General features: G+C 31.1%; 3 protein-coding genes across 6 annotated transcripts; all 3 read right to left on the bottom strand.

Moving 5' to 3' along the window:
• Nucleotides 1-85: 85 nt before the first annotated feature.
• On the bottom strand, nucleotides 86-4,132 carry LOC103497901 (probable prolyl 4-hydroxylase 4). 2 transcript variants are annotated; one of them, XM_008460295.3, is made up of 8 exons: nucleotides 3,849-4,132; nucleotides 3,574-3,631; nucleotides 3,365-3,469; nucleotides 2,789-2,846; nucleotides 2,437-2,612; nucleotides 1,670-1,739; nucleotides 1,213-1,550; nucleotides 86-425 (listed from the first exon to the last, which is right to left on the bottom strand). In XM_008460295.3, exons 1-7 carry the CDS (start codon nucleotides 3,986-3,988, stop codon nucleotides 1,255-1,257), a joined length of 903 nt encoding a protein of 300 aa, XP_008458517.1. In that variant the 5' UTR covers nucleotides 3,989-4,132; the 3' UTR covers nucleotides 86-425; nucleotides 1,213-1,254. The 2 variants fall into 2 exon arrangements, with proteins under 2 accessions (XP_008458517.1, XP_008458518.1); XM_008460296.3 differs by having other exon boundaries at nucleotides 86-429; nucleotides 3,849-4,094.
• Nucleotides 4,133-7,919: 3,787 nt separating this feature from the next.
• On the bottom strand, nucleotides 7,920-12,646 carry LOC103497902 (receptor-like cytosolic serine/threonine-protein kinase RBK2). 2 transcript variants are annotated; one of them, XM_008460297.3, is made up of 10 exons: nucleotides 12,417-12,646; nucleotides 11,540-11,668; nucleotides 11,231-11,355; nucleotides 10,757-11,155; nucleotides 10,393-10,644; nucleotides 10,165-10,319; nucleotides 9,784-9,863; nucleotides 9,558-9,693; nucleotides 9,322-9,471; nucleotides 7,920-8,390 (listed from the first exon to the last, which is right to left on the bottom strand). In XM_008460297.3, the coding sequence occupies exons 1-10, from the start codon at nucleotides 12,452-12,454 to the stop codon at nucleotides 8,205-8,207; spliced, it is 1,650 nt and encodes a 549-aa protein (XP_008458519.1). In that variant the 5' UTR covers nucleotides 12,455-12,646; the 3' UTR covers nucleotides 7,920-8,204. The 2 variants fall into 2 exon arrangements, with proteins under 2 accessions (XP_008458519.1, XP_050947801.1); XM_051091844.1 differs by having other exon boundaries at nucleotides 11,540-11,665.
• A 3,339-nt stretch (nucleotides 12,647-15,985) lies between these two features.
• On the bottom strand, nucleotides 15,986-19,868 carry LOC103497903 (uncharacterized protein At4g15545). 2 transcript variants are annotated; one of them, XM_008460299.2, is made up of 9 exons: nucleotides 19,500-19,868; nucleotides 19,359-19,427; nucleotides 19,062-19,115; nucleotides 18,592-18,667; nucleotides 18,289-18,381; nucleotides 17,843-18,097; nucleotides 16,808-16,850; nucleotides 16,295-16,373; nucleotides 15,986-16,203 (listed from the first exon to the last, which is right to left on the bottom strand). In XM_008460299.2, exons 1-9 carry the CDS (start codon nucleotides 19,776-19,778, stop codon nucleotides 16,111-16,113), a joined length of 1,041 nt encoding a protein of 346 aa, XP_008458521.1. In that variant the 5' UTR covers nucleotides 19,779-19,868; the 3' UTR covers nucleotides 15,986-16,110. The 2 variants fall into 2 exon arrangements, with proteins under 2 accessions (XP_008458521.1, XP_050947800.1); XM_051091843.1 differs by having other exon boundaries at nucleotides 18,274-18,381; nucleotides 19,500-19,844.
• Nucleotides 19,869-21,396: the final 1,528 nt, after the last annotated feature.

Here is a 21,396-nt window from a genome sequence, read left to right as displayed (position 1 = left end):
GGATTTGAAACTATTTTTTCCTATAGGGAAAAAAAAAACTAAAATGAACTATAGAGAAATTGAGGGAGAAAAAATAGTGAAAGCATTAAGAAAAAAGAGAAGGATTGTATTTTTCATATTATAAACAATGAAAGGTTGGTTAGACTCTCTAATCACTTCACTGTCACATCAGCAATATTACTCGATTTTCTTTTCTTCTGTAATGTGTATAAACTTTTAGCTTTTAAAACAACAATATTCTTTCTTATAAGAAAATCATATAAAAAAAAAACAAATAAGAAAAATAATGACAATAAAGTAATACATAATCATCAATTAAAAAAGGAAAGGTCATAATTACCCAACGGCTACTGTTTCATCCCATCCATCCCTGCTTCCACGATAGCTTTTTACAATCGGTGTACCGCTTTCCATTCCACAAATGACTGACTTTCCAAATGACATCAAAACCAAGACAAAAGAAAAAAAAGTCAAGAAATTCATGAGGGACAAAGCTTCATCTAAGTAATCATATCTTTTAGTAATTTGATCCCTATATTTCTGAATTTAATCTTTATAATTTTAAAAGTTAAGACTAAATTCTCATAATTAGTCCTACCGTTCAAACTAAATTTAAATTATAAACCATGAACTAAATTCAAGCTTTAAACTATGAGGCCCAAATTTGTAATTTAATAATTCTTTTTTTTTTTTTTTTTGAGTATGGGAAAGTTTAAACAAATCAAATAGCCACGCAAAAGGAAAGAAATTCCCAAACTTAAGCCAATAATTTTGGTCTCTTCTATTAAACAATTTGTTTTTTATTTCAAATTAAGTCTATTTCCACTAATATTCTTACAATAGCATGAATCATTTTTAATCTTACAATAGTATGAATCATCCTTAAGTACAAAAGTTGAAATATTAGCCAAATTCCAAAAATGAAAAACAATAGTATGTATCATTCTTAAATATAGAGATCGAAGAATTTTGCTATATTTTGCTATTTTTTTAAAATACTCATTTATAAAAAAAAAATCTACTCCTTTTAGATTCTAAAATTTAACTTGGTTTTTTAAAACATGGTTAAATAGTCGATACAAAACAAGAAATTTAGAAGGTAAAGAAGTATTTATAGGCTTAATTTTCAAAAACTAAAAACCAAATTGGTTATTAAATGGACGTTAGCAACAAGTTAATTACTAATATCCAACCAAAGAGTAAGAAGTTTACCGCAGAAGGTATCGAAATTTCGAGTGTAATGTTGAGATGAAATCAGCAGATCCTGCAACTCCTCCGACAGTAGCCGGGCATTTCTGGAGATCCAACCATATATTCTGGGTTTTTGGTGCATTCCCCTAAGGCGGCCCATCTCTCACAACTTTCATTTAGATCAGTACAATTCCCAATGTCTCCTAAGTTTTTGCTGAAAGAATCTACGTGAATCCACTTTGTTGCTGACCATTTTTCTCCTTCAAGGACAGGGCAACCTCCATGGAGACTGTTTGTGTCTGGTATAGCATTTGGTTCAAGGCTAAAGAAAAGAAGGGCATCGCCTTTCTTTGGTTTCACTACATCATTCCAAGTGGTAATCATGTTAAATAACAAAGCACATCAATGACATGAAAGTTCTATAGTTTTTTTTATAAGTATTGAAAAATAAGCATTTATAGTTTGTTTGGTGACTCACCTGCAATTCCTTTCTTTGCGCACTCTGAGAGGTCCTCGTCTGTTTCATAAGCTCTCCGGTGGGAAGATTTCTGCTTGGAGGATCAACGAGGTTAAACGGGTTTGCTATTGATTATGGTAAATTTTTTAATCAAAGTCACTTCCAATCTATATGCAACTTCATAACTAATTATAGAAATTTGTTACAAGTTGGCTTCTCAGCAAGGAACAACATAATCTCAGATTTTCATGTCTAATCCAATTCGCCAATAGCTTGGTTCAAATCTTAGATAATTGGTGAATTTCGGTCCTTTGAAATGACTGCAATAACATTTGTCCCAACTGAATTACATAAAAAGATGGTAGTAAAAAGTGCTAAATCCCTCTAAGCTGGATTGTATTGCATCCATAATGAGTATAGATTAATTGATAAACATTTAGATCGAGAAACAAAATCCAAAAAATAAGAAGAATAAACAAAAAAAAAAGGTTCAGATCAGGTAAAAGGGTTCAGTATCATCAACCTGAACAAAAATCAGGTCATTTCCAGTCGTAATTCCTATAAAATAATGGCAACATCCTCTGGATTATCCAACATCAAGTCTTTCTCGTGTCTCATTTCAATATTTCCACGCATCAGAGTCTTATAAAGGGATCTTCTCCATCAGAAGACAGAGTTGTATAATTATTATTTAGAGAGTAGTGAGATCTAAGAAGAGGTAGTCTTACAATGAGGAATATAAAGTGTAGTTCTAGTAAAGTAGATTGTGAATTAACGCATGAACTAACCTCTGCCAAAGGGAAAACTGTTTCACCGCCTTTGGTCACATTAGAGAGATACATAAGGACAGTAGCTAAACGATGTCCACCCCAGGCAATATTCACCTTGTCAACAAAGTAATCATAATGCGACTCATATTTCTGCCCATGCTCATATCTCAATACCTGAATGTCCTCCCCATTTTCTGAAAAGCGAGAAATACACGTGGCATTTAGCAGGGATACTCAACATTGACAACCATTTCATTATAAAGAAACCACGAATGTTACTAATGGCAATCAGCTGTAGTAATGCAAATGCATATGACATAACACATCAATTGATAAAATATGTGATCTGACAGTGAAACAAATCGTGTACCTTTTGGAAGAAAAGTCCATGCAGAAATTTTGTCCTCTATGCCAGAAACAATAGGATCCTAAATATCAAATAAAAATGTAAATATTCGATACAAACATGGGAGTAAAGATCTTAACTGATACTCAATAAAACCAAAGGAAATAATTATAGTCCTACCATATACATCAATTTTAAGATACAGGGAACGGCACAAAGTACACTGTATATTAGATGTATCGAAACCTAACCGCTCAAACTTGTTAATCTAGACCTAATTCAACAAGATAGAAGAGGAGGAGGTTTTAAGTTATTATTCCTGAAAGATTGTTCTCTCTAATTTTGTATGAACGTAATGTTGATTATTGCATCCATGCTGTCAGGAACATTCCTGCCGTAATTTGATTGTTTAACCTCTTTGAGAAGGCAATATGTTTCGTCGAAACGGATAAGATTCTTCCATTTAGTTTAATTCAATAAATAGCTTCGGTGACGACTAGTAACAGAAGCTTGATTCCGATCAAAAACAAAAATCGAAATAGAAATAGAGAAAACATCCAGAAAACTTAGAAGATTGTTATTGTGGAGATTCAACCTAACCTTGTTTTTAGAAATGAACATTCCTGAACTCGTTCGTACAGTACTGAGCTTGCTCTTTCCTGAATCATTATCAGCAACTTCAGATCTCTTTAGCTCGGATCTCGCCTGTCACAGAAGAAAAACAATCCTCCAATAATAGATTTGCATTGACGAAACGAAATGACTTCCATATCAAACTGAACAATGAATATCACTAAATCTAAACTTACTATAGAAACCAGATGATCGCATTCTAGGTCCGTTAGAAAACCTTCATATACAAAAGCTCTGCAACATTCAGTGATATCGCCTTATCAAGAATTTGAAAAGCATAAATTACTATCAATAGCCACTGAACTAAACCTAAACGACCGGAAGTTAGAAGCTAAAACAAGTTAGAGTTCAATAATTTCCGCTCCACAACTTTCTCAGAAAACAAACACAATAGAACGAAGAAAAAGACAAAAAGAAGATCCGTGCATTTGAAAATGCTGGAGATAAACACCTCGGTTTCCATGAAATCTGCTTCACTCTACTAGGATCTACGGTTGCGCTAGCCGAACCAGCATAAGAACAAGTTGATTCCCGAACAAACGATGAGATCAAAATCAAGAAGAAGAATAACAGATTACGAAATTTGAACATAGTCTCGATCGGATCAAACTAGAAAGAGCGCGCGCGCGAGAGGGAGAGGGAGAGAGAGAGAGTTATCGGAGGAAATTCGATGGAAATTGAATGGAAGTTCCAAATTTCATAGAGAGGAGGGTTTAGTTACTTTCCTCTCATAGAAAGTCAATTAGTCAACGTGGAACAAAACAGCACCATATCGTTGCCAATATGCCACGTCAGAATACGAAATTTAGAGGACTAAACAGTGTTATTTCAAAAACAATAAAATAAACTAAAATATTTATTACGGCGTTGGAGACAAGCGGTCCACATCCTTAAAATGGGTTTAGTTTTTAAAAGTCGTCACCAATTATTTTTACGATGTAAACACTTTTTAAATAAAATTATTAAAAAAACGGTCTGCGAAAACTTGAGTCGAGTTCGATAGTCATTTGTGTACGAGAAATGTATTAGCACCTCACAACAAAACAGTGGCCAACTTTCAAATATTGAATTAAAAATATTCTTTGATTTCGTTTAAAACAAATGTCTTATTTTATCTTCCATTATTCCAATATTTGGAGCAATTATCTCATAAAATAAGTGGAAGACATTCTATCAATTGTACAATATTGAAGAAAATCTTCCCACCTCAAAAAAAGTGAGAAATTAGTCAAATTTCTCAAAATCTGTCATAGTTTTTTTTTTAATAAAGAGTTTTTTTTCAAACATTAATTAAAATCATTTTTTATTAGGATGAAATCTTTGACTCCAAAAGACGTGATCTCGCATCTCAAGAATTTTAGAAAATCGGACTCCCAAATTTCTTACATTTCGTGGTAGGATTTTGTCTAAGAAAAATGATATAAGTTATTAGAAAATATTGATTTAGAAACCTAAATCATAGATTAAATATTTGAACCTTTAAAAAATATTAAAAAAATATAACTTAAAAAGAATTTCTAAATGATTTTAAAAAGAATTTCTAAATGATTTAAAAAAGAAAGAGTTTTGTGAAAGATTTTAAAGCTAGAATTCTAAATTAGAAAGATTTTAAAACATCCAACGTTTAAATTAAAAAGAGTTTAGAAAATTTTAAATTGAAAATAAAATGAAGTTTAATAGAAAAATTAGATAAGTAGAAACAAGATGAAAGAACATATTAAGATTTTAATAAAAACATATTGGAGACTCATGTCAGACTTTTAAATAATCGATTTTCTCACTTCAATAATTCTAAGAAATTGGACTCCCAAATTTTCTAAATTCCATTGTCGTATGTCTTTTTTAATTTCTCCCAAATTTTCTAAATTCCATTGTCGTATGTCTTTTTTTAATAAAAAATAATTTAAAATGTTAATAAACTTAAATAATTATTAGCAATAACATATTAAATTAACCACAAAAGATGGGGAAAAATAAAATAACATATAAAAGACAAGGACGTATTAAAAAATCAATAATAATCAAGATGTGAAAAATATTAAAGAAGCAATAATCAATGCTATAAAAATAAAAGAAGAATTAAATAAATAAAAATATTAAATATATATTAAAAAAGTAAATATACAATATATAGAAAATAAAACTTAAAATAAATTAACAAAAGAAATACATAATAATAAATAAAAAAGAGATAAATAATCAAGTATAAATAAATATATAATAAATAAAAAAAATATAATAGAGAAACTCACAATATGATGAATAAACAATTATAAGAGAGAAAAGTAGAGAAATAATAAGCAAAAATTTAATCATTTAATTTTTTTTTTTTTCTTTTTCTACTTTTTTTTATGGAAGCTTGAGGAAAGATAAATAAAAATATTAAAAATAAGAAAAAATAAAGAACTTTGGAGGAAAATAAACAAAATAAAAGGAAGAAGGAAAAAAAATGTTGAAATCCCAACACACTAAACTTACTTGGTGTGGATCATTTGGGACCAAAGCCTTGTCAAAGACCTCCAACTAAATTAGAGTTTTTTATGTGTTGGATTCTTTGTACTACAAGGAGAAAGATGAAGATTTAGGAGGTTTGTAGTTTTTTTTTTTTCTAAGAAGATAACAAGATTAAAAGAAATAGAAGCTATAGAGGTTAGAGATTTAGATGGAGAAAAGAGGCCGGGAAGACCGTAAAAATTTATAGGATTTTTTTTTTTTTTTTTTTTGTCTGTGTGGTATTTTCTTTATATTGTGTTGTGGAGGAAGAATAAGAGATTATTTATAACAAAAAAAAAATGCTTTGGCTAAAATATCAAAATGGCTAGTTTTTTTTTTTACAATTCATATCAAAATGGCATCGAGCCTTTAATAACCAAAATCAAATTAAAAAATGTTACCATACTTGTATTTCTCCACCTAGACTAAGTAATTGATTTAGTTACTCTAATCCAACTACCTACAAAGAAAGTAATTAACTTTTTTTTTTAACAAAAGTTGATTAATCACAAAATTATAAAATAGCCAAATTAAGGTAAAATTTTAATCTAGCAATTGAATTAATTTTAAATAATGTAAGACAAAATTAGATGGCTACATTTACGATATATAGCAAAATTTTAAGTTCTATCCATGATAAAAATTGATAAACTTTTATCATTGTCTATCAATACCTATTATTGATATAATTTGAAATTTTACTATATTTCATAAATATTTTGTCAAAATTGATATTTTTAATAATTTACCTATCATTTGATTGTTTGAGAGGTCATTCAATAAATTATTTATTCATTTCAAGAATTCTATATAATTGTTTGAGATGCAAAATTATTTTAGTATAATTTGTAATAATCTGTATTTAGGTAAAACTATTTTTGTTTGGAAACAAAATAGCAAACAATTTAGTAAATAGAAAATAGAGAATGAGTGAAAAATTATAAATATCATAGCAATGAGAATTTTGAAATAGTATTTGTTATAACATGAAGTATTGATTGAACTCAACAAATTTCAAAATATAAAATAAAACTATTCATCTTTAATTTCTCTTCAAAATATCATTTTATAACATTCCTATTATAAATGTCTCCTTGTAAGTTTCAGTTAGCTTTACATAATGCTAACTAGTTTCACTCTATTTTAAAAAAACATATTGACGTAGCATACAATAAATAAATAGAATATAGAAAAAATTTCACATTTCCATAGTCTTCGAAAACTTCACACGAGTTTTCTTTATTTATTTATTTCTTCAACCAAGTTGATTGAAAATTTTATCGAATGTAACAAGTTTCATTGAGTTTGTAGAGACGATGTCTTATTACGAGGTGACTCTATTTTAAGTGGAGGTTGATTCTTTAAGAAAATTAATTGTTATAAAGGCAATGAAATTGTTGTCATGATGTATTTTAGAAGTCGATTAATTATTAGAATTTTTGTTCGACCATCAAAACAATACAATAACGAACAATTTAGCTGGTTGTGCTCAAAGATTCAAAACTATTAGACTTCGGTTTTGAAGCCACCTAAATTGGGTTGATGTTACTACCTTGTTATTTTGTAATTGGTTTTCGATTTTATTTACCTTTTTAGAATAATTGTGATGGTAGAAATGGAACACAGTCAACTTTTGAAATAAGAATTAGTAACAATTGATTGCGTGTTGTTTTGAACTATACTCCGTTAAGTGAAATTTTAATAACTTAAAATATAATAAAATCACAAAATTAAATAAAAATCTTAATTTAATCGATTCAAGGTCATCTATATCTTTACTTCTTAAAATTTTTTATTTATGTTTCTTAGTCGAGGCGAACATCTCTAATTCTAGATCAAAGTATTCTTCACTAGAACACATACAACGAACACGTCAATTCATCTCTCACATTGGTATCAAGCTATTGAAAAATTTTCCATGTTGACAAGAATTTATAATATGGATAAATATAATAACCATATATTTCTTTTATATATGATAGTGATAAATTGATAACGATAAAAAAATCAATAAATATATTAACACAAATAAAAACATCCATACTATATTTTGTTGGTTTAATTAACTAATTAACACTGTTTTCACAAATGAGTTCAATATCTACAAACAGAAAAGAATAAGAATAAAAAAAAAAAAAAAATTGAAACATCAAGATCGTATATTATGATCGAATATAAATGCAAAATATCATATATAAATTATATCATGTAAGTGTTTTTTTTTTTTTATCTTTCATTTTTCTTTCTTTCTTTTTTTCTTTTTTTATTTTTATTTTTGAAAGTAAAAGTACTTGTCAAGGTAAAAATAAATAATCTAAACATCAATATGACAAGTACCTAAAACAATCTCCAAATGTCGATCAATATCACTTAAATATTTGGTAGAATTGTATTCTTCTGCATCCAAAAGCTCTTCGGAGTATGTCCTTTGAAGTTTAGACTTCTGTCGTTTTACAAGCTCCAAATTATAAACTCCATCCCCTTTCAGAATTTGAACAATCTGCATACAATGTGTATATGCGTCGGAATATCAATCATTTTTAATCATTTTATTTTTAATTTACAACCTATCAAATCAACAAAGAACAAAAATTTTATATCTCGTTTGGTAGCTATTTGGTTTTTTAAATTAGAATGATTACTACTTCTTTCACATTTGAGTTTCTTTATTCTGTCGGGTAAAAATTTCAAAAACTAAAACTATAAACAACATTGTTATCAAATGAGATATCATTTTTTACTCTAGAAAAGTAGATAACTTAATATTTAGAAACAAAAGGCAATCTTCTCCCAAGATGTAGGAATGACCTCGAGGTAGGGGAGGGTCGTAGATATATTAGTCTTTTTTTTTAGTTCAATGGCATATGGTGGTGAAGTTTAAGTCTGACTTCTTAGTCAAGAATTATATACCTTAAGTACCAGCTGAATTATTTCCAAGTTGATTACTAAATCCAATTCTATAGTATGGGGGCTTTGTTATCTTTGTTTGGACCTTGTTTGGGATCGAAGACGAGGGCAAGGAAAAGAAAATGCATCTTTTTAAGTTTCAATACGATAAAAATATAATATGGCCTATTGGACAACAACTATATGCCAAAGATTTCCAAACATCCCATGGATCGGTTAATGGCAATCAAAGAAACTATGCTACTAATGATTACCTTTTAGACGAAAATATACGTCCTAATAAGTTGAGCTATATCCTCAAATTGGCTCTACAATAACCATATTTTACCTCATTTCAATCTTTTGAATTGGATCAAGGATCAGGAGAAGAAACAAGAGGTATTTTTTTGAAGTTTCAATAGAAATGAGGATGAAAACGAACTAATTACATGAGATAGATTGGTCATATAGTACTCATGGTTATATATCTATATTAACAGTTTATTCAAAGAGCGACTACGAAACTTCTAGGTAAAAGTGCATACCTCACTCATTTCCGGCCGTAGAATTGAAGATTGATTTATGCACATTGAAGCTATTGATATCATTCGTTTCATTTGTTCGGAGTCAAATGCGTCGACAAGAGATAAATCAACAAGTTCCTTGAGATTCTGTTTAGAAAGTAGGGGTTTAGCCTGCAAATAGTTTTGAAACAGATTAGCGTTAGTACACAAAATTGTCCCCAAGATCACAAAAACTGAGGTTGCAGTAGCGGACGCACCCACATCACAAGGCTTTGCTGTAAGCTATCCAGTGCTCGTCGTCCGGTAATGAGTTCCAATAAAAGTACTCCATAGGCATAGACGTCCGTTTTCTCATCAACAATGCCATGCATAAAGAACTCGGGAGGAAGGTACCTATAATCATCAGAAGAGACAGAAGAGGAGGATCAGGTTTGGAGGAGTAGGATTTTTAAAATTCCTAACAAGAAGTTTTGATCGACGAACCCGAATGTGCCTTCAAATTTTGACACAGTATGGTGAGTCCATTGATCTGGGAGCCACTTTGCAAGCCCGAAGTCAGATATCTGGGTTCATTTTTAAGTATTCACCAAACAAAAATTAAATTGGAAACATGTAGTGTACTGATCTTTTGTTGCTAGCAGTATGAAAGATTTTTTGAAACTGCATTTTTATGTTGAATATCCTGATATTATTGAGGATATTTTTACTTGATGTTATCACTTTCATTGAGCTAACTTTACAAGCCAATTGAAATGTATGAATGCAGAACAAAGGAAAGTCATTTATGTTTCCTCATTGAATTCAACTTTCCAGTTTATCTAGCCAGCTACAACACTTGGATAACTGTCAAAGCATAAAGCATACCTGAGGCTCAAAATCATCCCTAAGCAATATATTAGCGGCCTTAATGTCTCTGTGGATTATTCTTCTTTGGCAGCCTTCATGAAGATAAAGGAGACCTTCAGCGGTTCCAAGAGCAATCTTATACCTGGTCGACCAATCCAGTCTCTCCTTTGGCCCTAGATTACACAGGCCGAATTAGCAGTAAATTAAACGGTTAGGAATGCAAGAAACTGACAATAAATAACAAACCGTAAAGTATGGATGCCAGGCTCCCATGGGGTGATAAATGAAGTATAAGGTGCATTCCACCTTCAACGCCGTATCCAATTACGCTCGCGATATTAGGATGATCAACATGAACAATAATTCCAAGCTCAGACAAGAAGTCTGCAGTCATCTCCTCTTGGCTACCTCTATTAAGCCGCTTGATCGCGACAAGTTGTCCATCTTCCAACTGACCCTTGTAAACTTCAGAATAACCACCCTCGCCAATCAAGTTTTCTTTGGAAAAAAAAAGAAAGATATACTTGCCTCAACTAACTATTATCATAAAAAGAAACAGCATTATAGAAAATTCACATCAACAAAGATAATTTGGTTTCTAGAAATAAACCTTGGCTGAAGTTATTGCATGCAGCTTCAAGCTCTGAAAGGGTGAAATTTTTCCAAGAAGATCTGAAATAGCAAAACTCGGTTTCTATAGAAGAGTCCATCACTGGTGATACTACTGGAATCATATCCTCTCTAATTCTTTTGCTCTTTCTTCTGGTGAGTTTTGGAACAGCTTTAAGAGGAGGAAAGGTCTGAAATCGCATTTGAGGTCCTTTCTTCAGTAAACGAAAGAACCCTCTCCAATGACTTGGATTTCTCGAGTCCGGATGACCTTCCCAATCGGAAGTGCTGGCCCGAGAAGTAGTTGTTTCAGAATCTAAGCTTCTCGAGCAATCCTCGAGCACCCCTCTTGGAGATGCCACATCTTTGGTTTCATCTTCCAAATCTAATAATCTCAACTCTACAAAATATACAACCATAACGTTAGTACATGATCAATGATAAAATACTTGCAGTAGCTTAGAGATTTACTTACCATGAGAAGCAAAAGAGTCGGAGAATCCACGCGGTCTTGATCTGCTCCCTATACTGGGAGTCCCCGCAGCTTGATTTGTCTGATCTTTTGATTGATTTTGACTATCAATATCGCCTGAATCATTGCTGTTCAACAAATTCCTACGTAAGCAACTAATTAACAGCACAAATAGCCTATAAGCTCCATGGAAAAATCTCTAAAAGAATAGCTTCACACAATCATCTTGCCAAGTACAGGAACTATAAGAAATTGAAGAAACAAATATACAAACAATAAATGCGATGTAATCAAAGTAGACAGGGAAACAACCTTCCGGACGTTTCAATCTCAATAGGACCATATGTAGCCATATCCGCAGAGTCTTGCCGATCCAATTTCTCTACAATTGAAACTTCCAACATCTTCGATCGTTGCAACGTTCGCTCGTTTGTCTTACTACTAAGAAAAACAAAATCAACAACAACTCGTCAAGCTCAAGCACACTCAAATCGTTTCAATCCGTACTTCTAAAATTTGATTAATTATCCCGCAGCTCTCGAAGTCCGAAGATACATTCAAAAATTGCAAACAGAAACCTAACAATCCATCACGAACTCAAAATTCCGCAGGTTAAAATCAGCCAAATGATCTCATACCGAAAACAACAACTTATCAATCTCTAGCACACTCAATCGCTTCAATCCCTAATTCTAGACCTAATTAACAATCATATGGCTAGGAGTTTCTTGACTATTGAATGCAACCCCGTAAGGAGATCGATTATGGGTAGCCCACGTAGCGGTGGGCTTTCTTATGCATGCCGATACAGGCTCCAAATAGGCACAGGGTAGTTTAGAGTCGAGGAATGATCTCCCGCCCAGAAGAATTTGCCGTATCCGATGATTCTAGCGAATGGATCAAGTTGGAATTTCTTCCTTTTCCGAATTGAGCCTAGTTTGAGCTTTTAAAAGAGTGCGAATGCAATTAAAGGCGTTGGAAGAAAAGCCGATTAGTGTGCAGAGTAGATTTATGATCTATGGGATTGAAGATCTCAACGAGATTTCTAGTTTTTGACTGAAAAACTCTTTCATGGAATAAAGAGCGGTCGGGGTACGAGAAAGCGGCAGCTGAAGCCATTACAAAATCAAAATTCCAAACATGACAAGCACAATCAAACGTAAAAAATAAAAATAAAAAGAAAAGTTACCTGGTAGAAGAAGCAGGGGATTCTTGATCATTTTCCATGAAGCTTATTGGAATCAATGAACAGAGAGAGGGATTCGGAAAGGAATTTTGAGCGTAGAAAGAGAGGGAGAGGGAGAGTAGTGGTCGACATGAATTCAAATCACCATTTCAACATTGTTGCTATTTTTGATTGATCTCCGAAACTTGATGCTCAAAAATCGGAATTAAATTTGCATATTCCATCAAAGTTGTACGTCATTCTGTAATGAAGAACAGCAATCGAAATACGGTTATATATATATATATATATACACACACACATATAAACATGGGCTTAACTGGGAATGGAGAATATGTTAAGAATGCAAAGCACGTTGAGGAGTTGTAATTTTCCCGGGAAAATCGGTTTTTGTCTTTTGAAATTTCTAACACGTTAGGGATTTTCAAATTTCTGTTTAGCTTCTCCTCATTCCAACCCCTCTCTAAACACATTACCTTAAAATGTACAAATTTTATTTTAAACTTAACCATATTTAGTTATCAAAAATATTTATAAAATATATAAAAAATATATCAAATTCTATGGATGGTTAGTGTCTCTAATATTAGAAAGACTATCATGTAATAACTATCGTAATCTCCTGAATGTCCAATATATTTATAATTGATGTGAAACATAAAGAAGATATATAGTGATAAGAAAAATAAAATAGTATAGATATAAGAATAAGTTGATTTTATTTATCAATATAAGCTAACTTTTTAATTTCTCTTGCTTTTATTTAGTTTTATTTAAGATGTTCAAATGTTTTGGAAAGTTATAAGATGATTTGTCTAGATTGTTGTCAATTTAAATCAAAAGGATTGAGTTTGATTAGATTTTTTTTTTTTTTTTTTTTTTTTAGGTTCAGTTGAATTTTTTTCGTTTAAGGTTGGGTATTTATTGGGTTCGATGGACAAATATATTTGAAGAGTCATACCTTATGTGTTTCTTTTTTAAGGGATAAAAAGAGATTTATTGAAAAAGTAACGAAAAAATGATGAGTTATGAATTCTTCCCTGATAACACATGCAAATTTGTATAATACAATATGTGTCATGGAAGATTGAATCATCCCACCAGAAATGGGATTGGGATCGATCTGCTCTATTCAACCTGCTAAACTCTAAGCTACTTTTCATATCTTTGAATATGCCTAAAATGAGTCTCCTATTGCACCCTCATGGCCAAAATATTCTTAACCACCAATCTTATTGGAATCAAAATTTAATATTGGATTTTTGGACCTCAAGATTGATAGCAAGTTTATGTAACTTGCATCACGTTTATCTATGTTTGTGTACGTTAAAATATCATTTTTGATCCTGTACTTTTTCAATTTCAAATGTCATTACGTATTCATTACTAAATGCTTAAAACTCTCCCCCTAGTTATAACTCAAAGTATATGAACCAAAGCTTGAGGTTGCATTTTATTCATTGTCTTCCTGCTGTGTGCTAGAAAAACATTTTATGGGTGGATCATGCTGTTCGTTACGATTTCATTCGTCTTTGAGCTTTTTTTTCATTTGATGTAAGTTTGAGGTTTCAAATTCTCATCCCCAAACATTTAACTCAAAATAATAAGTTAAAATATTGTTTTGGTTCCTATACTTTGGAGTTTGTTCAATTATTAATCTCTATACTTTTAATATTTACTCTACATATGTACTAAATATAGTCCCTACTACTTATTTATTGTTAATTTATTTCAAAATTTATTATTATTTATTAGCATTTTTACACTGAATTTTGAAAAGGTATTCACATATTATATTTTCTTGCATGGAAGTTATTGTGTTATTTAGTCACTTTCGATAAAAATTAACATTGAGAAACTAAACGCATAATTTATTAAAAATAGACGACTAAAACCAGACAACTGAACAAACCTCAAAATATGAAACCAAAATAATATTTTAGCCCGACCGTGATTAATTATACACATCCATGGTATATAATTATGAGCACTCTCTAATGCACCAAAAGCGGTGGGTTTCATCTAAAAGCCTTTCTTAAAGATGTGAAAAGGCCTACCATTGGATGAAATTTGCTTCCTTTAAAAGATAGTATCTCACAAACAAGATCCAACAATCTGGCCGAATCCCTATGGGATGCATAAAAAAAATTATCCATTTCCTAAGTAACAACCTTATGACATCAAATTCTTCAAACAAATCTTTAAATTAAGCATGTAAAAATCACATGGCACAATTATCATTTAAATTATGTAAGAAAGGAATTGGTCGTCAGTCTCAATCATCAATCTACTTATCCACTCTTATTCTCCTTTTTTTTTAGGTAAATTATAAGTTCGTTGTTTGTTTCGAGAAATATTCTTATATTCCTTTTTCTTTTGCCTTTTAAAATAGAAATTCTTTAAGATTTCGAGTGAAAATTGAGATATGAGTAGTGTTGCAGTGACTAAAAACGAAAACTTGGGTCCCATCATTTTAAATCATAGTCACATCATTCCATACTCTAATTTTCATTTGAAATGTGGGGGTCTTTGATCCAAAGAATCGTCGTAGGAATTAGAGCCAAGAACTCCATACCTTTGGCCCACTTCTCCTTGTATAAAAGGTCGAAAACAATGTTGCAACTTTTGAAGAGACAAATATGCTTTGTTTTCAACAAACGGCAAACTTTAGGCCCAACAAAGATTAATCAATTGGACTCCTATTTGCAACTTGAGATGAGAACAAGTTGACAACAGCCCCTTGGAAAGTGATTTTGAGATAGTTAAAATCATTTTTTCTTTCACCAAAATCAAAATGATGGTGTTTTGTATGAACTAAAATTGATTTTAGAAAAAATTGAACCAAAAATATTATCTAATTCAGTTTTTGTGTAATATTTAAAATATTGAAACAAAAGATAACAAACATTGTATGTTATTAAATCGTTGACAAAACAAACAATTATATATTTTTTAAATTTTCTGTCGATATTTATTTTAAACATTCTCCTTACCCAAAATATCAACCATTTAAATAAGAATTTAACAATAAAATAAATAAAAATAGATCTTTACCATAATTATTTAATTACGTCTTTCAAAAAAGTTATTTAATTAAATAATTATTTTTTAAATAAAAAATGCAATTACTAATTGGAAAACTCTAAATTAACTTTCGAAACAAAACATAATAAATGAAAATCAATTCTAAATATATAAAAATTATTTTTTAAGAGATTGATACTAATCATAAATTTGATTGTTAAAAGATCCAATTTTACAAAATTAATCGTAAGTAAGTCTCATTTTCCAAAATCACCGACCCATACTATTTAACTACCTAGCTAGCTGTGTAAATTTGAACTTGTAAAACCTAATTATCCAAATAATAAACTCAAAACACATTGCATAATCAGATAGTTATACAACTCATCATAGCTCATCTATTTGCACAAACATTCAAAATATAGAGTACATGAATTCAGACTTCTCAGTTTTCAACTTGCTAAAACAATGGCACATTTACTTCTTTTTTGTCCTAATTCATTCCAAATCTTAGGAACGATTATTTCTCATGACTAAGGTCTCTAGGATAATGCTAGAAGTTTGAACGTTTATTTCATTGAAGTCAAAATGAATATATGTATAGATACAAAGATGAAATAGTAGTCGACAGCGTACGAAACTGGTGCTTACATACACTATATCCATGGCGTTTTCAGTGTACATTACGAGTAATCAAACCTTCAAATATAGTAAACAGGTCCTTGTTCTCTGGGCCAAAGATCTCGTCAGCCTTCCGAAGAGTCTCCTAAAATATCAAAAGACAATTCATAAATGTTTAACCGTGACGTGTTCGTGTGTGCGTGCGTGCGTGTGTGCAAAGGGAGAGAGGAAAATACCTCTTTTGTTTGCTTGTGGGCATTCAACTCTTTAACATTGGTTAAGAATGAACTGAACTGCTCATAAGACAACCGGCTCCTGCAGCAGAGGGGAAAGGTAGAAACATTAATAATGACCAAATGCAGAAATAGCAAAGCAAGTGCAAAATAGGGGAAACATCTTAAAAGAAATTGGATTTTTCCTTTTTTGAGTGATAAATTGTAGTTGGTTTCAAAAAATGGCACAAAGTCAAAAAAAAAAAAATTATTCAACGAAGTGACCACAATGTGGTTGTCTTATAACAACCATTGTATAAACAATGGGTATTGTGTACTTCTCACTTTATATCTAACATAAAGAACCGTCCGCCGCATTGAATATTTCTTTTTTCCTCTTAGAACATACTTGGGAGTGATTTGAAAATTGTTTAAATCCTTTTTATGATGTTCAAAATCACTTGAAATATGCTTTTAGTTATTGAAGATCACTTTCAACTGTATGTGCTCAAGATCTATGCTGCTACCAGCTCTTACCTCACTTGGCGGAAGAACTCTTTCCCATCAACTCGAGTTCGTCCTGAAACAATTAATAATAAATATAAACGTGGTTAAAACATTCAGTAAGCAACAATCAGGTACATTCTTCAAATGCAACGAACTATATGTGTTGGTAGGTACACAATCACAGAAGGTATGCTATTTGACTGACTTACATTTAATATAAGTGTTATTAAGCCTAGCCACCATGTTTAGAGAATGATAGGCGTGATGCATTGTATGATCTGATTAGAAATGAAATTTAGATGGGTTCATCTCCACTTAAAAAAGGAACTATAACTGGCTCCATGGAACAAAACGATTCATAAAGCTCCTTATATCCAAACAGATTTAGAGTAATACTTTCACCAACTGCTCAGAAAACAATGCTTCAACTATTGTAATTATGGAAATATTACGCATCACATTATTTAAGTCTCTTACTTAGTTCAATCATCAATGCTTGATATCCAGTAAAACTACTCAAAGCAAAACCTCATTAACATAATAAACGTAAAGATTCGCTAAAATGAAATTTCAGCACAGAACACTATTTTCAGCACATGAAAATCATGATTTTTTGTTATATTGAATGTACTTTATAAAATGATAGTGTCTCGAATTTTAACAGAAACAAGGTGTTTTACTCCAAGAAGATTAATGTTAATCAATGGACTATTTTATGCAAACTTGTTTGTTAAGAAAGGATGGAATGAATTTGTCTCTCTAAAAAAAAGATTTCCCTTTAGAATTGGGATTATCTGGGAATCAACCCCTTCCATACCACACCAAATATGGAAAAGAGACCTGAAAACCATTCAGATAAGAAAGATGAGAAAATAAAAGAAAACACTGAAACATTCCGCAGTGAGCATTGCGGTATAAGAAACCAGAGTTTTTTTTTTCTTTTTCTTTTTCCAAATTCACATTTGGCAAACCAAATACACACACCAACTCCTAGAGATATCTTGGAATGTACAAGCAATAGAATTCCAAACGGCCCTTCCAAGGGAGAGAGTTTTAGGAACAAACCAGTATGAGTTCCTCCATGAGGACTTGAAACTGAACTGTGATTTCCTGCGGACGAATACATTGAGGTCCTATCAAACATCCCCCTTGAGACAGAGAATGACATCGAATGACGCTTAGGGGAAACAGGTTTAGATGTTCTCGTGGGAGACACGGATGCAGAAGAAATGGGAGGAGAACCAGGAGGCGTCAGCCGAGGAGTGCTAGTCTGTGATGCTAACAGAAGGCTGTTTGATATACGAGGCCTTGAAGTCGCCACTGCACCAGAGGGATAAAGAAAAGTGAAAAACAATATATCCACTGCGACAGATATAAATTTGTTTTAAATTTTTTGTTAATTAGAAATGAGTATACTTTAAACGTTAAATCTGTTCCGTTGGTATTTGGGATTTCATACATTAGCAATTTGCTACAGTTATCAGTTTGTGCATTACATGTAGGGTCCTTACCATCTGCCTCATGCTCTTCTTTTACAGAATTCACTGTTTCAGAAGTGTTACTCTGGATTGATGAGTATTTAGATGGTGGCAATGCCAGATCATCTACCAACACATATGAAAAAGAAAATGTCCAAGTCAGAATACCGACGTTAAGGGAAGTTAGAAAACTCCGTACAAAAGCAATCAATTGGGTTATCACAAAGAACCATTTATGTGCTTCACAATCACAGCAACAAGAAGAATATGACAACTTAATCTATGAACAATGATATAGTGCGAACACAGAAATTGATTTCGATAAACTTGTATTACCTTCAACGGCCGAGGCAGAGGGCAAACTTTCCTGGCTCTCTATTTTAACTGAAGCCTCTGAACCTCCAGTGACTGTCTATAGTAGCAAAAAGAAGGTTGAAATCAAAATCACGAAGTTGATGGGTTTTAAACTACTGGCAATAATTTTTTTGAAACGATGAAGCCATAACTTCGGATTCAAGGATATTTTGTTGGTATTAAATTTATGTTAGCATTATGCAAAATAAAAAAAACGAATGAAAGAAAATGGATTGAAAGTAACTTTATAGAACTACACCGACCAAAATATACATTTTGATAGTAAAAGGGAAGCGAATGAACACAGTGAAAAGTTAAAAACCAAAATTGAAAATATAAGAAGCGCCTGAGATGAACCAAAGTTGAAATAATATTTGAACTTCTTTTTTTGTGGGCTAAAAAACGTTATCGAATCACTTGGCCAACATTGGTGTTGGATAGAGACAACTTACGGAGTTCTCTTCCTCGTTTAGGGACTGCATAAGCGTCTTTCTGAAGACCTCCAACTGCAAACAATGCAAGAATCAATGTTCTTATTTCAAAAATAAGATAAACAAATTTTGCATACATTAATAGTAATATCCCCTCTACTTTTGCTGGTTAACTTCCAAACATTCCACCAATTTCCTTCTATCATATGAAAATAAACTGGTGAATTTCTATATTCCGACTTCAATTATTTCAAGTTACTTAACATAAAAATTGGAAGTCCATGACCATATATGTTGAAAACTACGGCTATACTATACCTTCGAGACATCTCGAGTGAGCTTCTTCACGGTGTTAGAAAGCGAAGCGTTCTCTTGCAACAACGTCTCCTACGAATTACAATGAGCAAAATCAAAACAAATTATAAACAGCAACCAAAAAGCAAACTGAATCAGACAGACCTTTTCCTGCTCGGCGCGAGTGAGAATTTCGGATTTCTCGGATAAGGCGGCATCGAGGGATTCGATATGGGATTGCAGCTCTGCAATGAGAGCATCCTTCTCGGAAATTTGGGCAAGGAGAGCGGAGGATTCGGATTCGAGAGCAGAAACACGAGTAGAAAGAGCAATGGAAGTGATTTTCCGAGCTACATCGAGCTGATCGAATGGATCCGATGGTAGAACTTGTAGTACTTCATCGGGCAGACCGAAATTGGCAACACCGGATTCTTCCTCCCTCATTTCTCTCTCTCCTCCTTTTTCTCTCTCTCTCTCTCTTCTTTTCTTTTTCTTTTTTCTTTTTTTTTTTCTTTTTTCTTTTCTTTTTATTGATTGGTGCTTTGTGTGAACAGCGGTTATTGTCATTAATAACCTTTGCTTTCGTTTTCAATAAAAAAAATAATAGTAAGGAAGGAATTTAGAAGAAAAAAAATGAAACTGTTAACAAAAAATATAACCCAAAAAAAAACTGAGATTTGGTGGATTAGAATTTTTTTATTATATTTGAAAACGTTCTTAATTAACATTTTCAAATATATGAAAAAAATATTTGAATAATTGTCGAAATGGACAAACTATTTACATTTTATGACAAAAACGAATGTAATGATTTTTTTTTTTGTCTTTAAGCATAAATAGTTTGTAATTTTTATTATTTTTTTAAAAATCCAAAAAAGAATTTCTTAAATATATGACTATATTTTATAAGTATTCTCAACTGTTGTGTCATTTATAATAGTTTCTCTTGATTTTAAAACAAATATTTTCAATGTTTTGTGAAGGTTTCAAAAGATTGTTTTTAAATTTTGACTTTCATTTTGATTTGGTCTCGACAAAATCGTTTAGAGCACCAATTATAAGTTGACAAGGTGCTTTAATACTACAGTACACTCCATGTTTGGAATACAAACTATAATTTGATGTATGTAATTATAATGTATCATTAAGTATGGTAAATGTTATTTCAATACCTTATTTGCTACAATATTTATCAAATAGTATTTTACTATTTTTTCTATAAAATTCATTTTTTTTTTTTCTCCATCCTTCCTTCTGTGCATTATTACGATGCTTGCTATTTTTTTATCCAGAACTTCATACCATAAATGATTATAATTTAGACTAAAATAATATATACTTATGCATTAATTGTTATGATGCAATGATTATTATAACTCATTACGATAAACTACCAATTATATTAATAAGCTTGAGAATTTGAAATGAAGTGTTTGATCTTTTTTTCTTTAAATCCGAGTTTTTGTTTTAATTTAATTGTCCGTTTCAATATTTATATTTTAGACCTCTTTTTTTAAAAAAAAAAATAAACATGCCGTTATTTTGGTAGTCTCTATTAATTGATTTAAGATACTAGAATTTAATTTTAGATTTTAATGTTAATGGGGATATAAAACTTTAAAATAATTTTTTTTTGTTAGAGATTTTGTCTTAAACGAGAAGATGGGAATAATTTCAAATATAGCAATAAAATAAAATCAAGAAAGCTTAGAAATTTGTAAAAAATGTTAAAATTGACAAAATGTTTATACTTTCGGCTAAAATTAAGTATAATGAGTAAATTATTGTTTTTCTTTTTTTTTTGTTATAAAATATAAATAGTTTGTATTTTTTTATTATTTAAAAAAAACATTAATAAATCTAAATATTAGCAATAGAAAGTTAGTATCGATAAAAGGTTATAGTCTAAACCTTGAAACCTAAAAATCAAACAAAACAAATTTTAAATATAAAATTATAACATTTTGAAACATACAACTAAATGAGAACCAAACTCAATCTCAATGAAAAAACATTTTAATCTTAGTTAGGTTAAAACACCATTTTAGTCATATACTTTATA

The sequence above is a fragment of the Cucumis melo genome, chromosome 11 (genome assembly GCF_025177605.1).
Source record: "Cucumis melo cultivar AY chromosome 11, USDA_Cmelo_AY_1.0, whole genome shotgun sequence".
NCBI classification, from domain to species: domain Eukaryota; kingdom Viridiplantae; phylum Streptophyta; class Magnoliopsida; order Cucurbitales; family Cucurbitaceae; genus Cucumis; species Cucumis melo.
The sequence above is the reverse complement of the archived record's forward strand: the minus strand, read 5'-3'. Positions and strand labels throughout refer to the sequence as shown.